The following is a 26,813-nucleotide window of genomic DNA, read 5'->3' on the forward strand; positions in this document are numbered from 1 at the left end:
GCCGCTGTACGTTACCTTGGACGAGGGGTATCTCCTCAAGGCCGCCCCTCCTGCTTTGAATGTGGATCAGCTCCTCTCGGCCCGCCGGTGCCCAAGCAGCCACCGCCTCCTGGACGTGGTACAGCTCCTCTCGGCCACTGTCCTAACCCTGGGCGCGGGGTAGCTCATCTCAGCCACGATTCTGCACGTGGTCGGTTGCCCTGGAGCCGGGCGTCTCCCGTGCCTGCGCCGCCAGAGCCGGGCGTCTCCCGCGTCTGCACCTGCGCCGCCGGAGGCATTTCTTATTCCCCTCTCTGTCTTTTCTCCACCATGAGGGTCTCCATTTATAGTAGTTTTTAACAACGTAGTTTAACAACGGGCTCCTCAGATATATGCTATACTTTTTTCCCCACATATATATGTTTTTTAACTAATCCATCCTTCAGTTCACTGATCCTCTCTTCAGCTACGTCTAATTTGACGTTAAGCCCAGAGACTGAGTTCTTAAATTCAGTTCACTGTTATTTTAAAGCTCTAGAATCGCTTTTGATTCTCAGAAGTTGTTCCTTTTTTCAAGTGTATTTTTGAACTGGTGACGTTTGCATCTGATCCCGCTAGCACACCTCTGATATGCTGATATACACTGATACCTCTGGATCTGTTTCGGTTCTTTTTCCCTTGCTCGTATTTGTTGTTACACCCTTTTTTGCTTTTTTGGTTGCATGTTGGACATTCTGTATGGAAAACCCTAGAGGTTCTGGTGATGCTGTTTTCTCCAGAGTTTCCTCTGACACATACCTCTAGTGGACACAGAGCTCTCTTGTTCACTCAGGGTTTGAGTGACTTGAGGCTGGGGGGTCCTTGTAAGCTCAGTCTCAGCAAGCTTCCCCCACCGTCCCCCCGACCCCAGGGAGGAGCCCTCCAGCGTCTCCATCTGGAAGCCGGGGGTGCCTCCCAGGGCCTGCCCTTCTTGGCAGGTCCTGAAGCCCACCTTCTGTCTCCTGAGCACCACGAGGCGACTGATACTCAGCACTTAGCCGGTTTGGGCTGAGTGTTGGGTGCGTTTTCTGTGCCTCCCTTTTCTTGGGGAGCTTGGTCTCTGTCATCCGGCCTGACTTGTGAGGCCTCCGCTCAAATTTTTGTCTTCCCAGCCCAAGGAACTGTCCAGAGCTGTGTTAGCCAGTCCCCCTCTGCTTGACTTTTTCCCTGCCTTTTCTTCGCAGAGTCAGCTTTGTTCAGATGCCCCAAGGAAAGGAGCGGCCCTCTCAGTCTCCAGCTCCCTCACTGGGCTTCCTTTCTGTTCAAAATCTTGGATTGTGGCTGCCTAAGGTCCTCTGGCTCAGACTGTAAAGCATCTGTCTGCAATGCAGGACACCCGGGTTTGAGCCCTGGGTTGGGAAGATCCCCTGGAGAAGGAAATGGCAATCCATTCCAGTACTGTTGCCTGGAAAATCCCATGGACGGTGGAGCCTGGTAGGCTACAGTCTAAAGGGTCGCAAAGAGTCAGACACGACTGAGCGACTTCACTCTCACTTTCAAGGACCTCCTTTAAACTGTGTTTAGCTTTTCTAGCTCTCGGTGGGCTGCCCTACAAGCTGCTTTCGTCTGCAACTGGAAGTGGGGACGCCCTGGGTGTCTTCTCTTATCTGAAGCCACATGTAACAGTCACAGTAATTGTATTGATCATCTCTATTTGCTACCGGGGTAAACAAGAACCAGGGGTCCTTGCCTAGTACCCACGGTTGTGTTTCTGATCAGAATCCCCAGCTTGCCTGGGCTGTTTCAGTGCCACGTGACCTTGTGAAGAAGGTGGAACAAGCGGCCCATGCAGCCTGGGGACAGAGGAGCCGGTCAGGTCACTTCCCCTGTCCCTGCCGGCCCAGAGCGGACCTTGTGATGACGGGCTGCTGGGGGTGGAGAAGGCTGAGGGAGGGGTTACGTGACCTGTATTCTGTGACGTGGTCACATGTGGGTTTTCTTTTTCAGTTTGAAAAATTGACTGCGTTTAGTCTTGCCTCCAGTTTCATTTTAAGGTTGAAAATGAAGATTTTATTCTTAAAGTTGAGCACAGTGATTTTACAGTCTTTTTGAAAACAGTAGTTGAGGTATCAAAAAGACATCTCAGAGAACTCCAGTAGATAAAGCCAAAAAAAGAGAACGTGTTCAGGGTGACCTGCGGGAGGGACCCCAAACTGTCCTCTGTCTCTCCCAGAGTCTGTAATTTCTGAGATGGGTGGATATAGGACCCCAAGCACCCCGGGGCCTGAGGTCCTCAAGTGACAGCAGAGGTCCGGGCTGAGCCAGGAGCAGTGTGGCCTGTGCCCTGGCGAGTGGAGAGCCACCACTCTGGGTGGGAGTGGGGCCAGGAGAGGGGGTGGGAGACTCGGGGGCGGAGGGAGAGGCAGCACCTGGCGGGGTCTGGGAGGCGCTGGCTGCCGCGGCTCGAGTCAGGGACACCCCAGACCTCCACCGTGCAGCCCCCACGGGGCAGAATCGTCTGGTAGCCCAGGGTCGAAGTTAAGAGGGCGAGTTCGCAGCAGGTTGAATGAACCCCTGTACCCACTGTGGGTTCATTTTAAGTGCCTGAAGCGAGGTTGGTCAATCCCTTGCTGAGCTCGAGTGAGGGAGTCAGTCAGGGAGGACTGAGCTCAGGGTGAGAGTGAGGGGCAGCTGGCGCGGTGAGTCCTCCTCAGCTGGGTGGGTTCTGGGGATGCCCTTGAGTTCAGGGGTACCCTTTCTGTAGCCTCACTGAAGGCTTGTTTGGGGGGTGGAGGGGGCAGAAGGCCACTTAGAAGACATGCTCATTCCTAGTGGTGGTGGTTTCTGAAGCAGTTTAAACTGTTCGGTCCGACTGTGACCAGTACCTTGCAGGGTCATGTTTGGCGGTGGGCCTGAGCTGTTGGCACGGCCTTCCCTCTCCCGTACCCCACACTCACCTGCCATCTTTTTGGCAGCCCCTCCCCCGCTCTGCACCGTTGATGCCCGAGCCCAGCCCCCCTGTTACCATGGAACCCCTTGTGACTGAGTGGGTTCTGGTTCCGTGCTCCTGGGAGACGTGCTGGGGGCAGAGACTTCGTGCCATTTCTCCTTGAGACAGTGGTCCTGGTGGTCATAGTGTGAGAGCGGTGTGTGTGAGAGCAGTGTGTGTGTGAGAGCGGTGGTCATAGTGTGAGATCAGTGGTGATAGCTCAGGAGCTGAGGTATCCTACTGTGAAACAGCAGTTGCCCCGAGTGGGGGTCTGCCCCTATCCGCGAGGATGGGTCGCAGAAGGGCCCGCCTGTGGGCGTTATTCCAGTGCTGCCACCCCAAAGCAAAGGCCAAGACAAGGAGGAGCTTGGCCTCGGACCGAGTTCTGGAAGCAGAGTGCCCTGAGGTGAGAGCAGCCGGGGCCTGGGCCCGTCAGATTGGCCCTCACCCGGCGAAGCGTTGGGGTTGTGTTTCCTTTTGTTAGCTTGGTTGTGGGCCCTGCCGGGCAGGGCGTTTTGACCTTAGTGGGCAGGATCGACCCCAGCAAGTTGACCTTGTAAGAGGTTGTGCTGGTGCTGCGCGGAGGATGGGCGGGAGCCCCACAAGAAGGGAAACACTGGCTGGAGGAGTCTCTGGGGCACGTGGACTGAGCTAGAGAGCCAGTCCTTGAAGCAAAAAGGCTAAGCCCCTTAACGTCTCCCTTCTTACAAAGAAGGGAAACACTGGCTGGAGGAGTCTCTGGAGCGTGTGGATCGAGCTAGAGAGTCAGTCCTTGAAGCAGAAAGGCTAAGCCCCTTAACGTCCCCTGTCTTACAAAGCACAGACCAGTGTGTCCAGGATTTTAATGACGGGTACCTACTGCTTATGTGTATAACATACACCCTCATGGCTTCACATGTCTACTACATGCCTCTTACAAGTGTAGGGCACTACTCTGGGTGCTGCATACTCAGTATGGAATAGGGGATACGTAGCCCAGGATTTTTGTATCTGTGCCAAGAAAAACAGAAGAATGGATGACGCCGTGTGGTTCAATTTGAGCAACTTCACCACGTGGACGGCCCCGCGTGCACGCAAATTGTGGTAAAATACATATAACATGAGTTTAACATTTTAACCAGTTTATTGAATGACTGTGTGACTTCAGTGGGGTCAAGCTAACAGATGGCCTTGGGGTGCCATCAGCCTTTTTCCCGGAGGAACACTCCAAAGCCTGGTGGCCTTGTAGACCTTACCTTTCTTCTTCACTCTCCCCAGTGGTTCTAGGTCACTTGTCTGTGTGTCGTTTAAGAATCTCTTCATCCACTTTGTTGTTAGGTTTATGTTTAGGAATGTTTCTCAGACATCCCTGGGTGTTGAGAAGGCAGGCTTGGATTCTGGGTTCTCTCTTGCCGCGTGCCAGCCAGGTCGTGGTGGAGGCTGATGGCCGGTCTGAGTTGTGGTGGCGTGTGTGGTCTTGGGGTCGGCGGACCCCCTCTTCTGTGAGGGGGCAGGGAGATCCTTTGTGTGGAGCCTGGAGAGACTTGACAGGGTCAGTCTTCATTGTCTCGCTCTCTTTTTAACTTGTGTTTGCATTTAGTGACTCATTTAATTGTTTTCTAGAAGTCTCCAGCTTCTAACGAGGAGGTAAATGTATACAAGAAGCAGCTCCTGGAAAGGGAAGAAGAACTCGCCGAGCTCAGAGCCGAAAGAAACAACACCAGGGTCAGTAGGGGGATTCTCACGTGTTGACATTTGCCCCGCGGGGGTCAGCACTGGGCTCCGTGTTAGTGACTTTAAATTCTGTCTGATTTTAAAGTCATTTTTCACATCTTCCCACTGAGCAGACTGGGGTGGATCAGTTCGGGGTTCTCATACCTTGCTTCAAATTTATGATGAGAGCTAATGTAATTTTAGTACATTCGAGGGGGAGTTCTCTTCACTTACATTTTTGTCCACGCCACACTTTTTGTGGGATCTTAGTTCCCCGACCAGGGATTAAAACCCATGACCCTGCAGAAGTGTGGAGTCTTAACTACTGGGCCACCTGGGAAGTCCACCCTAGCTTTAGACAGAACTGGCAGGATTCCGATGTGCCTTAGCATGGTTTCGGCTTTAGCGTGAGGCTGAGAGGAGTTACCGACCCTGAATGCAAGTGTGAGGTTGAAGGTGCTCCTTTGGCCCCGCCCTGCAGCTGCTGCTGGAGCACCTGGAGTTCCTGATTTCCCAGAACATGCCGTCCCTCCAGATGACGGCGGGCAAGCAGCAGGAGCAGCCCCCAGCCAGCATGACCAGCGAGGTGGAGGTGCTCAGGGCGCTGAAATTTCTTTTTGACCACCACAAGGCCCTGGATGAGAAGGTACCAGCCACCCAAACCTCCTGGATTTGTACACTTGCTGCCTTGTTAGATGGATGATGCATGTATTTATGTAACTAGTTGACTTTTGAGCTTCTTGAATTCTTGTAAATACATTTTTTCTGTAAGAAGTCAGAGTTTTATATGGCTCAGGCATGTCCGTATCTTTGCGACCCTGTGGACTGTAGCCCACCACGGTCCTCTCTTCATGGAGCTTCCCAGGCAAGAATACTGGAGTGGGTGGCCGTCTTCTACTCTAGGGGATCTTCGCGACCCAGGGATTGAACCTGCCCTCTTGCATTGGCAGGCAGATTCTTTACCACTGAGCCACCTGGGAAGCCCCCAGTTAAAAAGTATTAGTTGGCATAAATGTCTCAAGATTTATTATATTCTGTATATCAATTTGCAGTTAAAAACTGGGTACTAGAATTAATTTAGGATAACATTTGTTCTCTCAAACTTAGAATTTAAAGCTGTTGACAAGCAGATTTTCTTGATGTTAAGATCAATGAGAGCCATTAAAGATACTCTGTTACAGTAGCCATGTATTAGGGTGAGCATAGAATGAGGAGTGCACTAACGTGTATACACACATCAACACACAGTGACTCGACCCCTTTTATTTGAGTTGAGAGAGCGATTACGTATAGCACACGAAAGGTGTCGTTTGTTAGAAGAAGAATTAGGTGCTACACATAAAGAGGTAAGTTTGATCAGTCATCGTGTAATTTCAGTTAAGGGTTTGTCATTTGTATCCTTTCATTTTAAAAAAGTATGAAGGCTGTAGTGGTGGGCATCACATGCTATTTATCGTTCTGATTGAGGACCCGCCCACCTGGGGTATTTTAATGACTAGCAAACTAGACTTGTGGCTCAGAGCTGCAGGATCTCTTAAGCACCCCTTTGTCCAGGAGAAGACAAAGTCTGACTCTAATCACCCGGTTCTAATCGGGATGGACAGCATCACCAATGCACCATGTAGGTCTGAGCAGCCGTGAGGGTCCTGTGAACTCCCAGAGTGCAGAAGGCAGTTTTGACCTCAGCGATTTCCCGGAAGTGCTGTGTTCCCTCCCTCCCAAAACAAGGCTCTCTAAGGCTTCCTTTCCCCCTTAGAGATCGTCCGACGGCTCTCTAAGCCACGAGCAAAACCTGGCTAAGATGAGCGAGCTCCAGGAAGTCATAGACAAGCAGTTGCGGGAGCAGAGCCAGATGGAAGAGCACCTGGCAGCTCTCTCTGCCCACATGAGAGAGCTGGAGGAGGACCTGGACACGGCCAGGAAGAAACTCCTCAAGTCCAAGGAAGTGAACAGGAAACTGGAGCGGGATGTCCGCGAAGTGAGTGACGGCGGCCGTGTCTGTTGCCCTGAGGTGGTTGTGGGTCCCTTGTTCTCCCGGTGATCTCAGCCTCGGGATGGCTGCACGAGTAAGAGCAGAGCTCTGGCGAGACACGACAGGCTGTCTCCCTGCCTCTGTGTCAAGGTCTCTGGGGTAGAAGAGGCCTGATCCAGGCGGTCCGTTGGCAGTGGACCAACATGAGGGTAGCCCTTGCGCTGTGCTGCACCCTGGGTGTGGACTCCTCATTCCTACAAGTTCTAGGGGGCCCAGTGTGTTCCTTTTAAAACATTCATTTATCCGTTCATTCATTTCGTAGCATGTAGTTGCTTTACACTGCTGGGTCAATTTCTGCTGTGCAGCAAACTGAATCGGTCATGTATATGTGTATATATATGTCTACATATATCCCTGTTGTTTAGATTTCCTACCCATTTCCTTCACCACAGAGCACTGAGGAGCCTTCCCTGTGCTGTACACTAGGTCCTTACTCGCTGTTGACTTGATGCGTAGTATCAGCAGTGTATATATGCCAGTCCCAGTCTCCCAGTTCATCCCCCACACCTGCCTGTCGAATGTATTTCTGACGATGCTGAGATTTCCTTCTGATTCGCTCAGGCGAGTCTGGTGGAGGAGGCCGTTCTCTCGGAGAGATGGGAGCATGCTGTGTGGGCTCTGCCGAGGCAGCTTGCCTGGCCGTCTTCTCTGGTTTGCTGAGGTTCCGCTCCTTGACAGGGATGTGTGACGGTGATCCCGGCGGTCAGACCAGTCGAGTGGCGTTTTCTCACCCTCAGGTCCTCAGGCCCAAGCTGTGCAACCGTGTAGAATCCTGATGTTTCTGGCGGTCGTGTCTGCGGGTGTCATGATTTATAAGAAACTACCTAACGGTCACTGTGAAAACAGAAGAGTGCTGGGGTTTCAGGCCTCCTCCTGTGAGCCTCACCTCTCCTCTGTACGCAGACAGTCAGCGCCCACCCTGCCCCACCCCTCCCCCGTGACACCGTCTCAGACAGAGCCCCTCCAGCATGTGTTCCAGCAGGTGTACTTGTTTAGTAGCTTGGTGTGAGGAATTCTGTGTGAGAACTCAAAACAGAAATATTTGCACATGTTTGTATAACCTTCTCACACTACTCTTTGGCAACAGGAGGAGATTAGGTGGCAGAGTTTAATACGCTAAGAATTCTGGAAAAAGCGTTTTTAAGACCTTTCACTTTTAATATTAGGACTTGGCCCACATTGGTTACTTAGTGACCGCAGAGGGACCCGAAATGGATTTTGAGCTGGCAGACAGGAGTCGCACCAGCAGCAAGTTCTGGTCCTGGTTTGAGCATTTCATACATGTGGTTTAACTCTGCTTGAGAAGGCTGCTTCCAGTTGTGTTACACTTTGACTTCTGTTTCCACTCGTTAATAGTCTTACTTTAATTTTGAGGAAATTGCATGAGATTTTTCCAACTTTTACCCGAGGAAACGAGCCTCCGAGCTCCCTCTTGGGTCTGTTGTAGGTCCCTCCCTGTTCTGGGTCACGTCCGCCTGTATGGTGTAGCAGACAGAGGTCCTGACTTCATGCCAGATACTTTCCCTCCTGGAATTCTTGCAATAACAGGGTAGTTTAGTATACTTTTTGTTTGCTGTTTGGATTTATTATATAGCAAAGAAGCTTGGTAAACCGAGTGGCCAGACAGAACATTCAGACAGATGGCTGCCCATCGTGGCAAATGTGACCTTTGAGGTAGGTGCGTTTTTGCTCACGTCCGAGAAAACTGCCACTTCTAGGAGTTTAATTTTGAGGACGCTAACTTTATGTTTGATTTGAAACTTAAGATTTAGTCCAGTTTTGTTACTCTTAAGCGTATCGGAGTGTTCCATGATAACGGCTTACCTTTTCTCCTCTGCAATGCCCGGTGTAGGCCATGGCCCAGACGGAGGACATGGAAAAGAGAATCACTACCCTAGCGAAACGCTCCCTCGCCGCACAGCGCGAAGCTGCCTATGTGCATGACTTCAATGATAAACCTGAAAATGAAATAGCAAATGAGGATTCTATGCATCGACAGGTAATGGCCTTTACTGTACTGTGTCTGACTTTTATAGCATTGCATTACTGAGGAGGGAAGGTAAAGAAAGACCTTTTCATGTGACTCCCATGTTGAAAATCAAGTCCCCGTGTAAAGTTCTTATGACCCTAAAACATTGCGTTCAAAAGTGTGGATGTACATCATGGTAAATCAGCTGTACTGGAAGGAAATACATTTTTTAAAAATTGGGGGTGACTGCAACTTCCAGGTTTGAATTATGTGGGACTTGGTTTAACCATTTTGTGGAATTCCTCTCCTGACTCCCTTGTTTTACTTGAGCGTGACTCTGTTGGCTTGTTAGCGTTTTTACTGAAAGAGAAGAGAGCAGCAGGGAACTTCAGGGCAGCGGGCTGCCTGTTGAGAACTGGGTCACTGTGACAAGAGGCAGGGTTAGAGCTCCGGTCTGGTTAGGGATTGTCCTTCCTATGGTTTGGTGAGCCTTACTCGCTCCTGTTCCCGTGTGGTCTCAGATAATCAGGACTTAACCAGGAAAACCAAATCTGGCTTCTCTCAAAAAAAGTGAGTCGGGCCGGTGTGTGCCAAAGTGTATCATTGGCCCCACCACAAAAATAAAGCACTAGGAAGTCATTGAAATGTATGAGGTGGAACGCATTCAGTTCAGTTCAGTTGCTCAGTCGTGTCCGACTCTTTGCGACCCCATGAATCACAGCACGCCAGGCCTCCCTGTCCATCACCAACTCCCGAAGTTCACTCAGACTCATGTCCATCGAGTCGGTGATGCCATCCAGCCATCTCATTCTCTGTCATCCCCGTCTCCTCCCACCCCCAATCCCTCCCAGCATCAGACTCTTTTCCAGTGAGTCAGCTCGTCGCATGAGGTGGCCAGAGTATTGGAGTTTCAGCTTTAGCATCAGTCCTTCCAATGAACACCCAGGACTGATCTCCTTGAGAATGGACTGGTTGGATCTCCTTGCAGTCCAAGGGACTCTCAAGAGTCTTCTCCAGCACCACAGTTCAAAAGCATCAATTCTTCGGTGCTCAGCTTTCTTCCCAGTCCAACTCTCACATCCATACATGACCACGGGAAAAACCATAGCCTTGACTAGACGGACCTTGGTTGGCAAAGTAATGTCTCTGCTTTTTAATGTGCTATCTAGGTTGGTCATAACTTTCCTTCCAAGGAGTAAGCGGCTTTTAATTTCCTGGCTTCAATCAGCATCTGCAGTGATTTTGGAGCCCCCCAAAATGAAGTCTGACACTGTTTCCACTGTTTACCCATCTATTTCCCATGAAGTGATGGGACCAGATGCCATGATCTTCGTTTTCTGAATGTTGAGCTTCAAGCCAACCTTTTCACTCTCCTCTTTCACTTTCATCAAGAGGCCTTTGAGTTCCTCTTCACTTTCTGCCATAAGGGTGGTGTCATCTGCCTATCTGAGGTTATTGATATTTCTCCCGGCAATCTTGATTCCAGCTTGTGCTTCTCCCAGCCCAGCGTTCCTCATGATGTACTCTGCATATAAGTTAAATAAGCAGGGTGACAATATACAGCCTTGACGTACTCCTTTTCCTATTTGGAACCAGTCTGTTGTTCCATATCCAGTTCTAACTGTTGCTTCCTGACCTGCATACAGGTTTCTCAGGAGGCAGGTCAGGTGGTCTGGTATTCCCATCTCTTTCAGAATTTTCCACAGTTTATTGTGATCCACACAGTCAAAGGCTTTGGCATTGGCCCCACCACAAAAATAAAGCACTAGAAAGTCATTGAAATGTATGAGGTGGAGCGCATTACGATATACAAAATAGTGGCTGCCAAAGGCAGATCAGAAAATACTACGTACCATATGCTATTGTTTTCTGAGGGTTTTAAAGCCTCACGTGTCAGTACTGTCCCCAGCATGCCTGTGTTCTTGGGCCTGGACTGCAGAGCCTCAGACGTGGGCTCCCAGGGGGCAGTGGTTCTGACTCCCATGGTGAGACCCACGGTGAGGCGCCCTCCCCGCTTAGGCAGAGAGCTCAATGTCTTCCGATCAGCGGTGCACTTCCTTACTTGCAGAACAGCTGCTCAGAGGCTGTTGAGCTCGGGATGCTGTTTATGACTAAGCCAGTTCAAAGTAAACTTTTGTTTTGCTTTAAAAATATTTGAATGCCGATGCCTTACTGTGGAAGCTGTGAGAGATTTTGTTTCCTTGGGCACAAAAATCACTGCAGACGGTGACTACAGCCATGAGATTTAAAAATGCTTGCTCCTTGGAAAGCTATGACAAACCTAGACAGCATATTGAGAAGTAGAGATATCACTTTGCGACAAAGGTCCATATAGTCAAAGCTGTCGTTTTTCCAGTAGTTACGTATGGGTGTGAGAATTGGACCATAAAGAAGGCTGAGCACTGAAGAATTGATGCTTTCGAACTGTGTTGCTGGAGACGACTTTGTTTTAACAGAAAATAACCTGTTTTTTAATTTTTTAAGGTGGAAAATTTCAAACATGCACAAAAGTGGTATAATCATATACCACTTCTATAATATAGTATAATAAATACCCATGACCCAGCAATTAGCCTCAGCAATTTCTAACACAGGGCCAGTCTCAAGTAGATCATTCTTTTATCTTCTCTCCATTTTTTTTTTTTTTTTTATATACAGTAGGTCCTAAAACAGCTTTTTAAACCATGAGGTTGATGCTCATTTTATAAAACACAGACTTGCCAACTTTGTTATTACATTTAAAAATTGCTTGAGGTAATTATTTCCAGTTTTTTAATATGAATTTTCATATTGGAAAAGACCCTGTTGCCGGGAAAGATTGAAGGCAGGAAGAGAGTGGGTGACAGAGGATGAGATGATTGGATGGCATCACCAACTCAATGGACATGAGTTTGAGCAAGTTCTGGGAGTTGGTGATGGTCAGGGAAGCCTGGCATGCTGCAGTCCATGGGGCTGCACAGTCAGACACGACTGAGCAAGTGAACTGAACTGAATATGAATTATCATTGGGAGAAAAGCTATGACCAACCTAGACAGCATATTAAAAAGCAGAGACATTACTTTGCAGCTATGGTTTTTCCAGTAGTCATGTATGGATGTGAGAGTTGGACCGTAAAGAAGGCTGAGCACCAAAGAATCAATGCTTTTGAACTGAGGTGTTGGAGAAGACTCTTGAGAGTCCCCCTGGACTGCATGGAGATCAAACCGATCAATCCTAAAGGAAATCAGTCCTGAATATGCATTGGAAGGACTGATGCTGAGGCTGAAGGTTCAATACTTTGGCCACCTGATGCGAAGAACTGACAGATTGGAAAAGACCCTGATGCTAGGTAAGATCGAAGGCAGGAAGAGAAGGTGCGACAGAGGACGAGACGGTTGGATGGCATCACTGACCTGATGGACGTGAGTTTGAGCAACTTCTGGGAGATAGTGAAGGACAGGGAAGCCTGGCATGCTGCAGTCCATGGGGTCACAAAGAGTCAGACACGACTGAACAACAGCAATCATTACAAAGAATTTAAGTGATGTTGCACGTAAAGAAAAATATGTGAATGTCTATCTCCACTGGCTTTTTTCCCCCAAATGAATTTTCTCACCTTTTACTTTATAAATTGAATTCATTTTACCCCCTAAACCAGACTCAAGCTTCTGTTTATATACTGGGAATTTCCTCTACCAACGTGTGTGTAAGCCGATCCCCTTTAAAGTCTGCTTGTTTCTGAGTGTCAATCTGCTTGCTCTCCGAGCTCCTCTGACAGGTAATGGCTGGTGACATTAAGGTCCCTCAGGTGCTCAGCCAAAGTGAAGCGTTGGGAGTGACTTTTGACAGGTGAAGTCTCTGCCTCCCTCTGCACCTGTCCGTCTGCTCTGGTGATGCTCAAGAGCCCACCAGAGGTGGCCGTGGGAGGGGACCGCCTTGGGAACCAGGGCACAGGCTGCTCACATCACGGCTCCCCGGTGCTTTTAAAAGAAGGACCGTACTTTGCTCTTGAAGTTTATGAGTTTATGTTTTTCCTGTTTTAGGCAAGGCAGGGAGAAGACGTGAAAGAAGAACACAATAAACCCTTATCAGATACCGTGGATAAGCCTGTGTCCGAATCAGATGAGAGGCTTCAGCTTCATCTGAAGGAGAGAATGGCTGCTCCGGAGGATAAGGTGAGCCAGCCCCATGGCCCCTTTACAAAGAGGCACATCTGGCGGGGCCTATCCCGGCCTGGTCTGTGTGTGGGGAAAAGCTCCAGGACAGGAGTTGGAAAACTGTTCCCAAGAGGGCCTCAGAGTGAATGTCTTTACTGGTTACGAATAATTGAGTAGCAGCATTTCATGCTAGTCAATAAGCGTGACAGCATCCACAGGCAGTGTGTAAAGGAACAGACGTAGACGTGTGCCCACAACCCTTACAGAAAGCATCAGTAAGCCAGATCCCCCGATGGCCCCAGTGTTAGCAGCCGCCGTGCTCGAACTTTGTTCTCGGTCCACCCTCACCCCTTCGTTTCTTTCTTAGAAGTTTATTTCTGGGGCTTTGCTGGCAGTCCAGGGGTTGAGAGCCCCCGCGGAGCTGCCCTGCGGGGCGGGGCACACTGCCTGCTTGCAGAGAGCTGGAGACCAGGCAGGGAGGGGGACAGTAGAGGCCGCTCCCAGGGAACTTTCAGAGACTCGCAGCAGGCGCTGCAGGGAGCCCTGGAGGAGGAATCTGCTGGTTCCCGTTGTGCGATTTGAAGGCGCGGGGGTGAATGGGGGTGAACCAATAGGCAGTTGGTTCGCTGGAGCGGAGCAGGAATGATGGCAGGTGGTCCTGGAGCCAGCGAAGGGGGTGGCCCTGCCCTGGGGAGGGGTCGTGACGAAGACAGGGGGCGAGGGCACTGGCCCCGGGGGACAGGGTGCCGGCAAGCCAGCATCTCGAGGCTGCCCCTCAGTTGCTTTGAGGTCATGTCTGGGAAAAGAAGGCAGGACCTGGGTGACAGTGGGGCAGGGGGGACATTTGCGGAGAGAAGGGTGTGAGGTGTGAGAGCGGGAGGGCGGCACGGGGCCCCGCAGGCACGCTCCCGTGCGTCTCTGATGACAGAGCCGCCCTTGCAGTGCGAGGGGCCGCCGCCCAGAACAGCCGAGGGCCTGTGCCCCGAGAGGAGAGCTGCGGCGGGGCTGGCCCTCCTGTCCGCTGGCTGCCCCTGCTCTCTCCTGTCTGTGGGAGTTCAGACCAGCCTGGAAAACGGAGGGCTGGGAACCTGCGAGGATGGCCCTCCTCGGTGAACCAGTACAAGTGATGACAGCTGAGGTGGACCCAGCGGCTCTGGAGCTGAAGGATTGCTTTTCCTTATTTTCCTTCAGCCTGGCTGATGGGGGCATGGATGTATTTTTTTTAATGTTTGCTTTCTGTCCCTGACTCCATCAGCCCTCGCTTGTGAATAACCTCATAGGATTGCCTTCTGTCCACGCTAAGAGCTGAGTGTCACCAGGCCATATGGGAACTGAATTCTCCTCCTGCCCGTTTCTTCAGTACTGCTCGCTTAAGAGATGCCAGTGTCTCCTAAGCATGGCCCATTTATCCTCAGTCAGGGCTTCCATGTAAAATTGTGTTCAGTTCCTGATAGACTTGAGCTTCCCTGAATGTCGCTGACGAGACGTGGTCCTCTCGTGCCCAGGTGCAGACCCTGAAGGAACAGGGCTGGGATCGCGCGCAGCAAGCCAGCGTGCTGGCCAACATGGCCCAGGCGTTCGAGAGTGACGAGGGCGTGTCTGACGGCGAGGGCGACGGGGTCACCCTCTTCAGCTCGGCCACTCAGCTGTCACCGAGAGGGCAGGACGATGCCGAGACTCCGACTGTGATGCTTCAGGGGCAGCTGGACGCCATCAACGAAGAGATCTGGTGGGTGCGCCTGATGCCAGCTCCCCGGAAACTCGGTTTCTCTGGGGAACTGTCTTCTCCTTAGAGAAGTCTGAGTGTTCCATAGTAAGAAAACTGACTTCAGGTCTGCCTCAAGAATTTTCAGTTCCAAGATTGCCCTTGATTCTAGAGCTCAGTCAGCCAGGGCGTTCTGTCCACAGTGTGGTGTCAGCACTCTGCGGGGGTGGGGGTGGGAAGCGTTGTGGGGTGTCCCCACCTCAGTTCTGAGCCCCAAGTTGGGTGAGCTGCCGAGGCGGTGTCCCCTGCGGCCCGTGCACCCTGCAGCACTGAGGGCGCGCCCTCATGTGTCACTCAGAGACTCCCACGTTCTGGTGAAAAGCCGCCTGGATCAGAAAAGCTGGGGTTTTGGGGTTGGCAAATTCCCACTCAGATCTGCATTTTCCTTTTTAACTTAATACAGTGTGAAGATTGGCTTGTGGGAAGACAGTGGTCCAAGGACATGTGTTTGAGTTTTTCTCATCTCATCAGTAGATTTAAGATGTTTTCTTTAGACACGGTCTTGGCAGTTATAAAAATTTACAAAAGGGGACAGAATCCAAAGGCCCGCCTCGTGGTGAGCAGGGGGCCTTGGGTCTGGGTACAGCCGGGTGGCTGGGGGCCCCGAGGCCTGCCTGGTGCCACACCCGCACAGCGATTCCCCTGTCCCAAGTCCACGTCCTGCACAGGACCCGGCAGAGCTGCTGCTCAGGTTGTTCTCGTCACGTCAGCTGAGGCCGAGGTGCCCGTCCCTGTCAGCCGAGCGTGGGGGGACTGGGGGAAAGGCAGGGGATGGACGGCACAACCAGCAAACGCAGGTGGTGCCGCCTGCACTTTTGACGCCATAGACAGACTGATTTGTAGGCCGTGTTTGAGCACAGACGAGCTCAGAAAGATTGTCTTTCCCCTTCCCCGCAGGAAATATGGAACAGTTATATATTCTTATTTTTATAGCAAGTTGTCAGGTAAAAGTGATTTTTCCTTGACTTGATGTAAATGGTAAATTCTGTCCATCAATTTATCAACAGTGAAAAACTTTCAAGATGTATCAGTAGAAGTGAAACTGGAGAGTTTAGTTCCTGTAAGAATCTTGCATTTTAATTTGAAAATCATTTTATTTGCATAATCGAGTATTTAAACTGCTGTATAACATCTTCCATGACACATTAGGGGAGAAGAGCAGTAACCGTGAATTCTAGGTTAATGCGGTCCATTGACATGAATCCAGAAACTCACACAAAGCTGGGGGAGAACCTCATCAAGTGATGCGTTTGTACATATACAACCTCAAAAAAAAAGAAAGATCAACTCAGCACTTCATCTGGTCTGCAGACTTGTGTTTAGAAACTCCAGCTTGTTCGTGAATCGCTGTTTTGATTGTACAGAGTTCCCGACTCCCAGTGGAAAAGACTTGAGGCACTGACGTGCATCTCTGCCCTGAGAGCAGGGAAAAGGTTGAGGTTGTCAACTTCAGGTATCTCCTCACAGGGAGAGAGTCGCCACCCAGGCCCCGTCAGAATGTTAGAGTAAATAAGTGCAATCAAACGTGAATGATCAGGGGCCACTTTGTGAGACTCAGTGCTAAGTTATTCTAAGTTTGAGAATATTCAAAAGAGGGAAAGTTGAACCTTTTTGCTGAGATGTTAATTGAGCAACTGTTCGTGGAATTTGCTAATCGTGACACAGAATGCCAGCCCAAATGTGTTGTCCAGACACACTCCTCTGCTGACAAAGGCGGGTGACGGGTTTTATTCTATTTTAGGTTGATTGAAGAGAAGAACACGGAGCAGCCGGCCGAGGAGACTGAGAGCAGGGTGGACAGGGGGAGCTTAAGCAACCTCCGTCGTTGTAAAACGATGAGCTCCCTCAGCCTGTATCCCGGCTCCAGCTCGCCCAGCAGTGGGCGCTCCAAGCCCCAAAGGAGGCGGCACAGCCCGCCGCAGGAAGTAGACAAGCTGGGCATCACGACTGGGGTATGTGTCTGCCTCCTCCCTGCTGCGTCCCTCCCCCAGCACACTGGTTTTCTTTTGTTTGTTTGTTTTTTCTCTTTTTACCCAGAAGAAAATCAGGTACATTTGCTATGCTCAGAGATCTAAGATTTTTAAAACTTCCTAGTCTTTAATCATTCCATAATGGCACCGTGACAAATTCAGTTCAGTTCAGTTCTGGACCACTGGCTTAGCACGTCATCGTGAACTCAGCCAGAGCCTGCCTCTGTAACATTGGGCCTGGCCTGTGCTGGGCACAGCAGCTGCAGGGAAGTTTCTGTTCTCAGGGAGCAGACAGCTTCGTGAAAGTTACCATAGGCAGCTCTCATGGCGTGTGAAAACCATGCCGCACATTTTCCACTGGGGATGGCTCTAAAGCACATGTCCCAGCTTGCTTCCATGTTTAGCTTAGGTTTTGTGAGTGCATTGCTCTTTACCCCATGAAATCACGTGTACAACACTCTGCTTTGTAACTGCACTTGCATTATCACTGTTTCCGTTACCACCCATTTCATGTTAGCTATGTTGTTAGTCAGCATATAATTAAATTCACTGTGAATCATTTTACTGGCATGTGAAGTGGTAACTAGTCCGTGTTGTGGTCTTCTGACACGCTGTTTTTATAATTTGCATCATTGACTAAGTAGTTGAAATTTAAAATTCTTTGACGATTTCTCTGTGGTTTCATGCTTGATTTCTTTCCGAGTATTTGTAAAAGAACAGTTCTGTGTATGTTTTCCTTGCTGTTGGACTTCTCTGACGGTGTGTCTGCTTTCGTCATTGGTCTTGATTTCCTGTCTCATCCTGCTGTCTGCTTAGTCGTTGTCAGTCAGGCAACGGTCAATCAGTCGTTGTCAATCAGCTGTCGTTTGCCCATCCGTCCCCCCTCCCCCGTCCTCCCACTTGCTCTGGTCATAGCGGTGCTGTGGTCCACAGCGTGTGTCCCCTTAGTCGGGTTTGTGCTTTGTCTTCATGTCTCATTAAATGGTGTGTTTCCCCCATAGCAGTAAGTTTGAATTAGCGTATCACTAACCAGTTACAGGAGAAGGCAATGGCACCCCCACTCCAGTACTCTCGCCTGGAAAATCCCATGGACGGAGGAGCCTGGTAGGCTTCAGTCCATGGGGTCGCGAAGAGTCGGACACGACTGAGAGACTTCACTTTCCGTTTTCATTTCCATGCACTGGAGAAGGAAATGGCAACCCACTCCAGTGTTCTTGCCTGGAGAATCCCAGGGACGGGGGAGCCTGGTGGGCTGCCATCTATGGGGTCGCACAGAGGGGACACGACTGAAGCGACTTAGCAGCAGCAGCAGCAGCATGCAGTTATAAGCATAATGTAGATGGATCCTAAACTACATAACGTGTGTAATTCATAAATGAGATGATCCTTACATAAAGAAATGACCCTCTTAAGTGTAGATTTAATGGACTTTTGACACAATATCCTTTCTGTGTAGGTGCTTGTATTTAAGACTCTCAATCTCATCAGCTTTTGCACAGTTAATGTCTCTCTTAGACTTTAAAAAAGTATCTTCTATGGCTAATAAAATGTAAAGACTGCACCTGCTATTATGCTAGCTTTCATTCTTACATATTTTCACAGGGAACCTGCTTTAATGAATTTATTTTGAGAAGTTTTAAATCAAATTCTTTGTAAGGATTTTACATTAATGTCCAGGAGGTGGTTAGATTTGTTCAATGTTGAAATAGGTATTATGGTAACTTTCTCATCAGTTAAATTACTGATTTAACGTTGAACATGTTTTTTGTTGAGAGAAACTAACTTATAGAGAAGTTTGGCTGAGAATAGACAACTGTTAAGGCCCTTTATTGTACAGAATGCTGTGCTTTATTAAATCATGATGTTGTAATGGAATTGTGTCTTCTGAGTAATAATTGATAGTGTTTCTCTAGTAAATCTTCAATAGCTTATTTAATTTCTGTGGTCAAAAAAAATGTTCTGTTTCCAGTTACATGTTCTCTAAATCTTCATCTCACTTATATGTTTGCAGTCTTTTTTGCTTTACTGTCTTTGCCTATACTGATTCTTGAATTTTTAGCTTCAGAGTCGCAATAAATCTGGTTTCTCTTCATTTCTTTGCATGCATCTATCAGCCTAGTGATTTAAGGAAGCATCGTTGAAAGGTAAACTCCTTAGAACTTTAGCATGCCTTTGTTTCTCTGTGAAGCGTTAAATAGTCCTTATCGTTTAACGTGAATGAACACTATGTGGTTATGTACTGGTGAATAATTGATGTTTTAATGGAAGTAATGAAACTCACCCACCACGTAAAACATGCTGATGGTTCTGTTGGAAATAGGTCATTCGTTGGGACAATTGTAACAGTCTGCCTTTCTCCCACTTGTTTGCCTTCTAATCATCTCATGTTTATTTATAATAGACATAGTATCATTGGTTACTTTTTAAATTTTCTTTACTTATTCTTTTGGCCATGCTGCACAGCTTATGGGATCTTAGTTCCGCAACCAGGGATCAGACCAGTGTCCCGGCAGTGAAAGTGCCAAGTCCTAACCTCTGGACCACCGTGGAATTTATGCTCAGTGTTTTCTTAAAAGACAAGACTGTTAGATTTTCTTAAAAGGCATAGATGTTAGATTTGCGGGAAGCCAATTTACTGACGGTGGGTAGCAGTGTGCAGGAGACTGTGCGCCGGGCACCGTGTCGAGTGCTTTGCGAGTCTGTCATCTCATCCCGCAGACACCCAGGTGAGGTCCAGGCTGCTGTTATCCCTATTCAGCAGACATGGACACTGAGGCTGAGAGAGGCTGGGCACCATGCCCAGGCTCACACACACAGCAGTGTGGTGCGGACTGGTCTGATCAGAGCCTGGACGCGTACCCGTGGTGCCGTCCAGCCCGCTTTCCTCCTGAGGCTCTCGTGTCCATCACGGCATCCCTGATGGAAGGAGCATCAGGAGGGAGCTCGGTGCCGCTCCCCTCGGGTCACTTGGATGAGCCCCTGTTGTTGGAGTCCAGTGCCCCGAGGGCTGGCCTTCCTTGTCCCTCTCCCGCTCCCAGCCCTCTGACCGAGCACTCCTGGGGCCTTCCTGCAGGACTCGGGCAGCCGCACTCTGGTTCAGGCAGCTCAGTGCCCGGGAGCCCTCCTGCTAGGCACAGCAGGGCAGCGCCGTCACCCTGGGGTTGGTGGCCTGGGTGTGCCGCTCTGTCAAACCTTAACATGGATCAGCCGTAGGCACCCATATGTCCTCTCCCTTTTGAACCTAACTCAAATCTCCCTCCCCATTCCACTGCTCTAGGTTGATACAAGATCATCTCTTAGTGAGACCTAGGGGTGCTTTATGGAACCCACAGTGAGCAAATTACACTCGAACTGTGTGTAAGCACTTCAGGGTGTAGCCCCCAGTCTGTGTGTTCCCGAGAAATACAAGCCAGACCCATGGTGTTCGCATGGAGGGGTTAGGTACCTTTTCTGTGTTTCTCTGGTCATGATGGGTTCCAGTAACTTGCATAATCACTACAAATGCTCTTGGGTGGTGGCACAAGCGGTGTCCTTTCCTCCTTCAAACAGAAAGGTCTGGACGGCTTTGCTGAGAGGTTTCTTACTCTCGAAACTGGTGCTTCTGAGCAGCGTCTGGCAATGAGCACAGTCCTTTCATCAGGGCAGTTCATGCCATGCAGGGTTCACGGTGCTGGCATCGCTCTGCCCTCCTGCCCGGCAGGGCTATCTGGTTGTTGGATTCCAGGGAGGGCAGAGCCCGGCTGCAGGGAGGCTCTGGTCGGGGGTCTCTGCACTCAGTCGGGTGCTCTCGCTGCCCCACAGCCCTGCCTCTCTTGAACAAGACAGTCCTTTAAGATGGCATTAAGCTATAACAAGGGTTTATTTTGTACTTGGGGGAAAGCATAGCTAATAGATTTTCAAATAAGTTTCTGGTTATAATGTAAAGCCTGTGAGATTGCCTTTTACGACAGTCTTTTGTTACCCAATTTTACACTTACCTCAATCCCTCAGCCGCCAGCTATCCGGGAAGAGGTAGGAGGCATCGAAGGCAAAACCTCGACCCCTGCCTCGCCGCGGTCCCTTCGGCTGGACCGGCTGCACATGGGGTCGCTGCGCACAGCCAGCCACGAGGCCATCAGGGACGCCTGCAAGTAAGGGGCCTGCGCGCCTCGGCATCAGTTTCAGGAGCCCTGCGCCTCTTGTCTTGAAAGAGTTGCAAGGATGATTTTACATGAATCCCACTGGGTTCGGTGCCTGGGTTTAGTGGTGGACTTCAGGTGCTGGGGGAGGAGAGCTCAGTGACCTCAGTGATTTTAGGAAACGTCCGTCTCGATGGATTGACTCCTGTGGGAGCTTTCCTCCTGCTCTTGCTAGAGGTCTGACCAGCCCGGGGCGCGTTCCTGCTGGTGGCGGCCCCTTGCCTCTCGGGTTCACTCTTGAGGGTCCCTCCCTTTTCCTCAAGGGTCTCCTCTCAGGAGACTCTGTCCACTCCCGTGACTGACACTGTCCTCATTCAGACGACCACCTGCTGAACTCCCGTCCTGAGCCAGGCAGCGCTCGATGGAGGGCACGTGTGGTCACCTGACCAGCAGCCCTGCACGGTGACCGTCGCTCTCCTGCCACTGCCAGGGGCAGTCACCATGCGGGAGGCAGGGGGACTGCCCAGAGCGGGGGAGCTCGCCTTCCCTGGGAGTGTCGTCACCTGCCGAGCAGCGACCCTGAGGGAAGGTTGGAGCGCCCTCTGCACCAGCTGGCCTGGAGTCAAGCCCTCCTTGGGCGAGAGCTAGAGGCAGGGAATTGCAGCTTTCCCGGGGTGGTTGTCTGTGGCCGGGAGCCTGCATTGCTCGTGTGGAGTGTGCTTGGTGAAGGAGACTCCACGGTCTGCTGTGAGGTTGAGGCGCGGAGGTTGCTGGGTGCCCCGTTCTATCAGTAGGTCCTGTGGACGGGTGTATGATTGCACGAGGGTGCTGGATAACGGTCGTTTTCTCTCCCTGAAGCTCGACAGGCTCCCAGGACAGCCCCGGGAGCAACCCCAGCAGCAGCAGCAGCCAGGACTCGCCACACAAAGCAGCAAAAAACAAAAGCATCAGGTACTCCATCAGCCGCATATTTCAAAAGAAGTAAAAGGGCCGGCCTGGACACCCCGGCAAGGAGGCATTCGGACCAGGTGGGTGCTTCACCGTTCGGAGTTAGGGGGCCTGCAGGCATGTCCCTTCTCCGTCTCCCCCATCATCCCCACGAGGCACCTGTCACTCACGCTGGGGGTCCTCCTGGGAGCAGGAGCGGAGGAGGCGTCTGTCTTCTCGGTGGGTCTGAGATGATCTGATGAGTTAATGAGTGGTTGGGTGGATGGATGGATGAATTCATCAGTGGATGGGTGGATGGATTAGTGAGTGGATAGATGGATGATCAGATGGCTGGCTGGATGGGTGGATGAAGGGAGCATGGAATGAATAAAGCGGATGTTTCTACTCCAGTGCTAGAAACACATTCCCCGAAATTGCTTGAGTAGGAGCTGGGCAATGGTTGTTTCCTCCAGAACAGTGACAGGTGTTTGGAAACGGCTAAGTGCTCATCAGTGAGGGGTGAGGTACAATCTGTGGACAGCCCACAAGGAACAGCCCCCTCCTTCCTGCCACCGTCCCCACCCCCAGGAGCCCGTCAGGGGCTCTGCCCACGGCCCCCGCCCCACCCCACAGCCGCGCAGGTCCTCCTGGGGGCTCCTCAGCACACAGTGTCATCACCAGGCCCCCACCTCGCTCGGCGCCATCTCCTGGAGGACAGGGTGTGTTCCTGCCTCTCCAGCCAGATATTTGCTGAGTGTCTTGTTTGTGCTGGGTGTGGGATGTACAGGGGTAAGTAACGCAGATGTGGTCTGGAGCACAGTTTAGGGACAAGAGGGGAAAAGGAGCAGGTTATTACATCTCTCCCTGTTATTCAGAAATACAGCACTGCGAGGGATGCTGCATTGACTGTGTACCAGATGCTGCGCGTGTCCCTCACCAAGCAGGGGCTGCCACCTCCCGATTTACAGAGGAGACAAGGCCCCGCGGTTAGGGAGTGGTGAGGCAGGTTCACACCCACGCAGCGGGACCGGGCACTTTGCCGAACCCCAGCCACCTCTCCGGTGGATGCAGGAGGAATGAGATGGTTCTATGGCATCACTGATTCAATGGACGAGCGTTTAAGCAAACTCCAGGAAATAGTGAAAAGGACAGGAAAGCCTGGAGTGCTGCCGTCCATGGAGCGGCAAAGAGTCGGGCACAACTGAGCGACTGAACTAAAACCTGAGTGTGTGCTGAACTGCTTCAGTCGTGTCCGACACTCTGCAAGCCCAGGGACTGTAGCCCAGTAGCTCCTCTGTCCAGGGGATTCTCCAGGCAAGAATACTGGAGTGGGTTGTCATGCCCTCCTCCAGGGCATCTTCTTCACCCAGGGATCGAACCCACGTCTCTTGTTATCTCTTGCATTGGCAGGCAGGATCTTTACCACGAGTGCCACCTGGAAAGCCCCAGTGAACGCTGACAACTAGGAAATGCAGAAAATAAGGTCTGCTCCTAAGTTAAACCAGAAGAGCAGCAAGCACAGGTTTGAAAGAGGGAAACGCAGGATGAGCGACAGCAGTGCTGACGGAAACAAGCAGGGATGCGCTCACCCACATAAAGAGAATACCTGTGCCGTTCGGAAGAGGAACCCGTCAGCCCTCGGAGGGACAGTAGAACCAGAATGGAGACCGAGGCCGTGGTCAGCAGTGCCCACCCACACGGCCCAAGTGGAGTGGTGTCACTCACCAGGCTTCCTGCATCCCCAGAGCTGCCGGCGGTAACATCTCTTGAGCGCTAGGCCGGGCAGCGTCCCCGAGTGAGCTAAGACATCACTGCTCTCCTTCCAGTGCTGCTGGGGGGCCCTCTGTGGGCGGCCATGCTCATCCCCTGCCCTGCCACCCTCTGGGGCCCGGCTGTCCCCTGCGATCTTTTCAGCGCTTGATCTTGGGTGTTCCCAGCCCTCTGCCATGCAGGACTGGGACGCAACTCAGGACTTGGGCTTGAGACATCAAGGAGACCGCGAATCTGGACGGACACCGCCCTGGGGCCCGTGAGAGAGCAGGAAAGCAAAGCCCCTAGTCCAGCATCAGGCCCTCCCCCACCCTCGGGGAGGATGCAGAGCTGGGGAACGTGCCCTCAGCCACCACTGCCTCCTGCACAAGTTCCTCCTCTTCGCCTGTCCTTGACCTGAAAGAAACCCCAGCTGCTGCTGCTCCGCAGGTGATTCGTAAAAATGCACCTCCTGCAAGAGCTATTGTCCTGCTGCACTGGGACTGCCTGAGTGTGCTAAGGAGTGTCAGAAAAGTGGGGATGCCACACCTCATACTGGAGGTGGAGGGCCTGATACTGGGAAGGGTCTGATGCCTGGGGGGGGGTCTGAGGGTGGGGGTGGGACTGATGCTGGACTAGGGTCTCATGCTGGGGGAGGGTCTGTGACGGGGGGTGCCTGACACTGTGGGATGGTCTGATTCTGGGGGAAGGTCTGATGCTGGACTAGGGCCTGATTTGGGGAACTTCTGATGCTGGGGGGAATGTCTTATGCAAGACTAGGGTCGGAAGCTGGGTAGGGCCTGTTGCTGGGCGAGTGCCTGCTACTGGAATAGGGCCTGATGCTGGGGGAGGGTTTATGTTGGACTAGGGCCTGATATTTTGGGTAACCTCTGATGCTGGACTATGGTCTGATGCTGGGAGAGTGCCTGACGCTGGGGCAGGGTCTTATGCCCCAGAAGGTCTGATTCTGGACTAGGTCCTGAAGCTGGGAGGGAAGGTCTGATGCTGGGGGGGGGGGGGAGTCTGATGCTGGGGGGGAGCTTCTGATGCTGGACTAGGGTCTGATGCTGAGGGAGGGCATGATGCTGGACTAGGATCTGATGCTCGGGGAGGGCATGATGTTGGACTAAGGGCTGATGCTGGACTAGGATCTGATGCTGGGGGAGGGTCTGATGCAGGGGGAATGTCAGATGCTGGACTAGGGCCTGATGCTGGGGGATGGCCTGATGCTGGACTAGGGTCTGATGCTGGGAGAAGACCTGTCCCCGGCAGATGCTGAAGTGATGGAGCCTCTTGGCTCCGGAGCCAAGGGCATGAACACCCCGTCGGTCGTCCTTTGGGGACACCTATGTCTTCGCCTTCTGGCCTTTCCATTGTATCCATCGACTCCTAACAGAACGCCCGTGTGATGACACGGGCTCCCATTACCAGCTCTGGTCTGTTCTCAGGAAGAGGACAGCTTACCCTCGGCACTCTTGATTGGCAGTGGGAAATTTTGCTTCAGTACTTTATTGAAAGAAAGCAATAAATAATACTGCAATAAAAAAAGTTCAAAAGTAGACTGTTCGTACTTTGTCACATATTCAGGAAGTTCACAAAAGATTAATAGGAAAACAGAACAGTAAGAATGAATTGTACGAGTAAATTAAAGGCAGAACCCACATGTAAAGAGACATGCTGTCTCTGTCTACCGAGATCCAGCTGCATAATAAATATCACACCGTGATCTGAACGCATCTCTTGCTGGCTTTTTTAATGTGCCGCTGAAAAAGTAAAAGTTACATTTGCTACTTATACAATCCAGAATGGCTATGTCATTGCAATCTAAAAATGTACGCCTAGGTCCATTCTTTGGGAGAAGGCAATGGCAAGCCACTCCAGTACTCTTGCCTGGAGAATCCCACGGATGGAAGAGCCTGGTAGGCTGCAGTCCGTGGGGTCGCTGGGGGTCGGACACGATTGAGCGACTTCACTTTCACTTTTCGCTTTCACACATTGGAGAAGGAAATGGCAACCCACTCCAGTGTTCTTGCCTGGAGAATCCCAGGGACGGGGGAGCCTGGTGGGCTTCCGTCTATGGGGTCACACAGAGTCGGACACGACTGAGGTGACTTAGCAGCAGCAGCAGCAGCAGGTCCATTCTTTAAACATGTTTAGAAACAGATGTAAAAAGATGCCGCCGCTAAGTCACTTCAGTCGTGTCCGACGCTGTGTGACCCCATAGACGGAAGCCCACCAGGCTCCCCCGTCCCTGGGATTCTCCAGGCAAGAACACGGGAGTGGGTTGCCATTTCCTTCTCCAATGTGTGAAAGTGAAAAGTGAAAGTGAAGTTGCTCAGTCGTGTCCGACCCTTAGCGACCCCACGGACTACAGCCTACCAGGCTCCTCCATCCATGGGATTTTCTAGGCAATAGTACTGGAGTGGCTTGCCAGTGCCTTCTCCGGTAAAAAGATGATTTACATACAAATAAGACCTTTGTCAGAGCTGCACTACACTGTCTGTCTGGGAAGTGGCACCTTCGCTGTCCAGCTGGATGGCTCCGCAGCAGGTGCAGGGCATCACGATTGGTCCCCGAAGAGTCTCACCGGAGAGGAGGGACCCGAGTCCAGAGACTAGGTTACCGGAGAGATTTTCATAGCCGTCTTCTAGTCATCCTTTCAGCCCAAATTTCATCAGAAGCTCACATTTAACACCCAGTACTTTTAAATCGCTTCACGCTGCAGACAAAAAGCATTTCTTGCCAGAAAAAGTACGGTTTAGGTCAGTCGTTAAAATCCAACAACCATTGGTTGGAATTAAGTTTGCTGATTTCAGAGTGATTGTTGGAGAGCTCGGTTACATTCTGGAAGGAGAATGCACACCGTGTCATGATGATTTTACAATCGCAGGAAAAGCCCTTCTCTCATGGTTTAACATGTAAAAATTAAACAAGAATAATTACAATAAATGCATCATTTACAAACTCCCTATATTTGTTCATAGGATTGATACAGACAAGCACTACAGTACATTCATTTGAAAGACTAAACTCAGGTATCAGAACACGAATTGATCTGAAAGGATATTTATAGCCTGAATATACAAGTAAGTAATTATATAAATGAAGTCATAAGTTTACATAAACATAAGAAACATGAAATTCTAAAATTATTTTCTCTATGGTATCCATGAGCTTTTCACTAATTAAAAACCCTGTCATAAAATATCTTCGGGTCCATATAACAAGTATCAACAGATTAAAGATTGCATCGAGTTGAAAATGTAGTCTCTGTCGTATCCTGGACGCTGTCTAATCACCTGTAGAAGTAGTGTGGGTAAACTGGAAACACACAGACGAGTCAGTCCTGGGACGGCGGCTGGTGCCCGAGCCCCTGCCCCTCCAGACACACCCCCCCAACCCCATTCAGGGCTTCAGGGGCTTTGAGAATTCAGAGAAACACGGAGGACCAAGCAGATGAAGGAGAGAACTCTGTGGCAGACTTTATTCTGACGTATAGCTAAAAGC

General features: G+C 50.8%; 1 protein-coding gene across 5 annotated transcripts in view; it reads left to right on the forward strand.

Moving 5' to 3' along the window:
* The window catches only part of LOC129543033 (liprin-alpha-1-like), a 42,996-nt gene extending 17,958 nt beyond the window's left edge, over positions 1 to 25,038 (forward strand). The window contains exons 3-13 of one of the 5 annotated variants that reach the window (XR_016035219.1): positions 4,550 to 4,651; positions 5,121 to 5,285; positions 6,396 to 6,617; positions 8,524 to 8,670; positions 12,664 to 12,795; positions 14,283 to 14,506; positions 16,284 to 16,494; positions 20,503 to 20,642; positions 21,489 to 21,658; positions 22,968 to 24,282; positions 24,365 to 25,038. Coding sequence is in view for 4 of the 5 variants with exons in the window: in XM_055405811.2 (XP_055261786.2) it covers positions 4,550 to 4,651; positions 5,121 to 5,285; positions 6,396 to 6,617; positions 8,524 to 8,670; positions 12,664 to 12,795; positions 14,283 to 14,506; positions 16,284 to 16,494; positions 20,503 to 20,642; positions 21,489 to 21,615 (1,470 nt within the window). In the remaining variant the exon portion in view is untranslated. Of the gene's footprint in view, positions 1 to 4,549; positions 4,652 to 5,120; positions 5,286 to 6,395; positions 6,618 to 8,523; positions 8,671 to 12,663; positions 12,796 to 14,282; positions 14,507 to 16,283; positions 16,495 to 20,502; positions 20,643 to 21,488; positions 21,659 to 22,967; positions 24,332 to 24,364 lie in introns of those variants that run through there. The other 4 variants (XM_055405811.2, XM_055405810.2, XM_055405814.2 and 1 more) reach the window with 4 other exon arrangements.
* The last annotated feature ends 1,775 nt before the right edge of the window (positions 25,039 to 26,813 follow it).

This window comes from Moschus berezovskii, chromosome 18 (assembly GCF_049115385.1).
Source record: "Moschus berezovskii isolate FMDL1 chromosome 18, NW_MosBer_1.0, whole genome shotgun sequence".
NCBI classification, from domain to species: Eukaryota; Metazoa; Chordata; class Mammalia; order Artiodactyla; family Moschidae; genus Moschus; species Moschus berezovskii.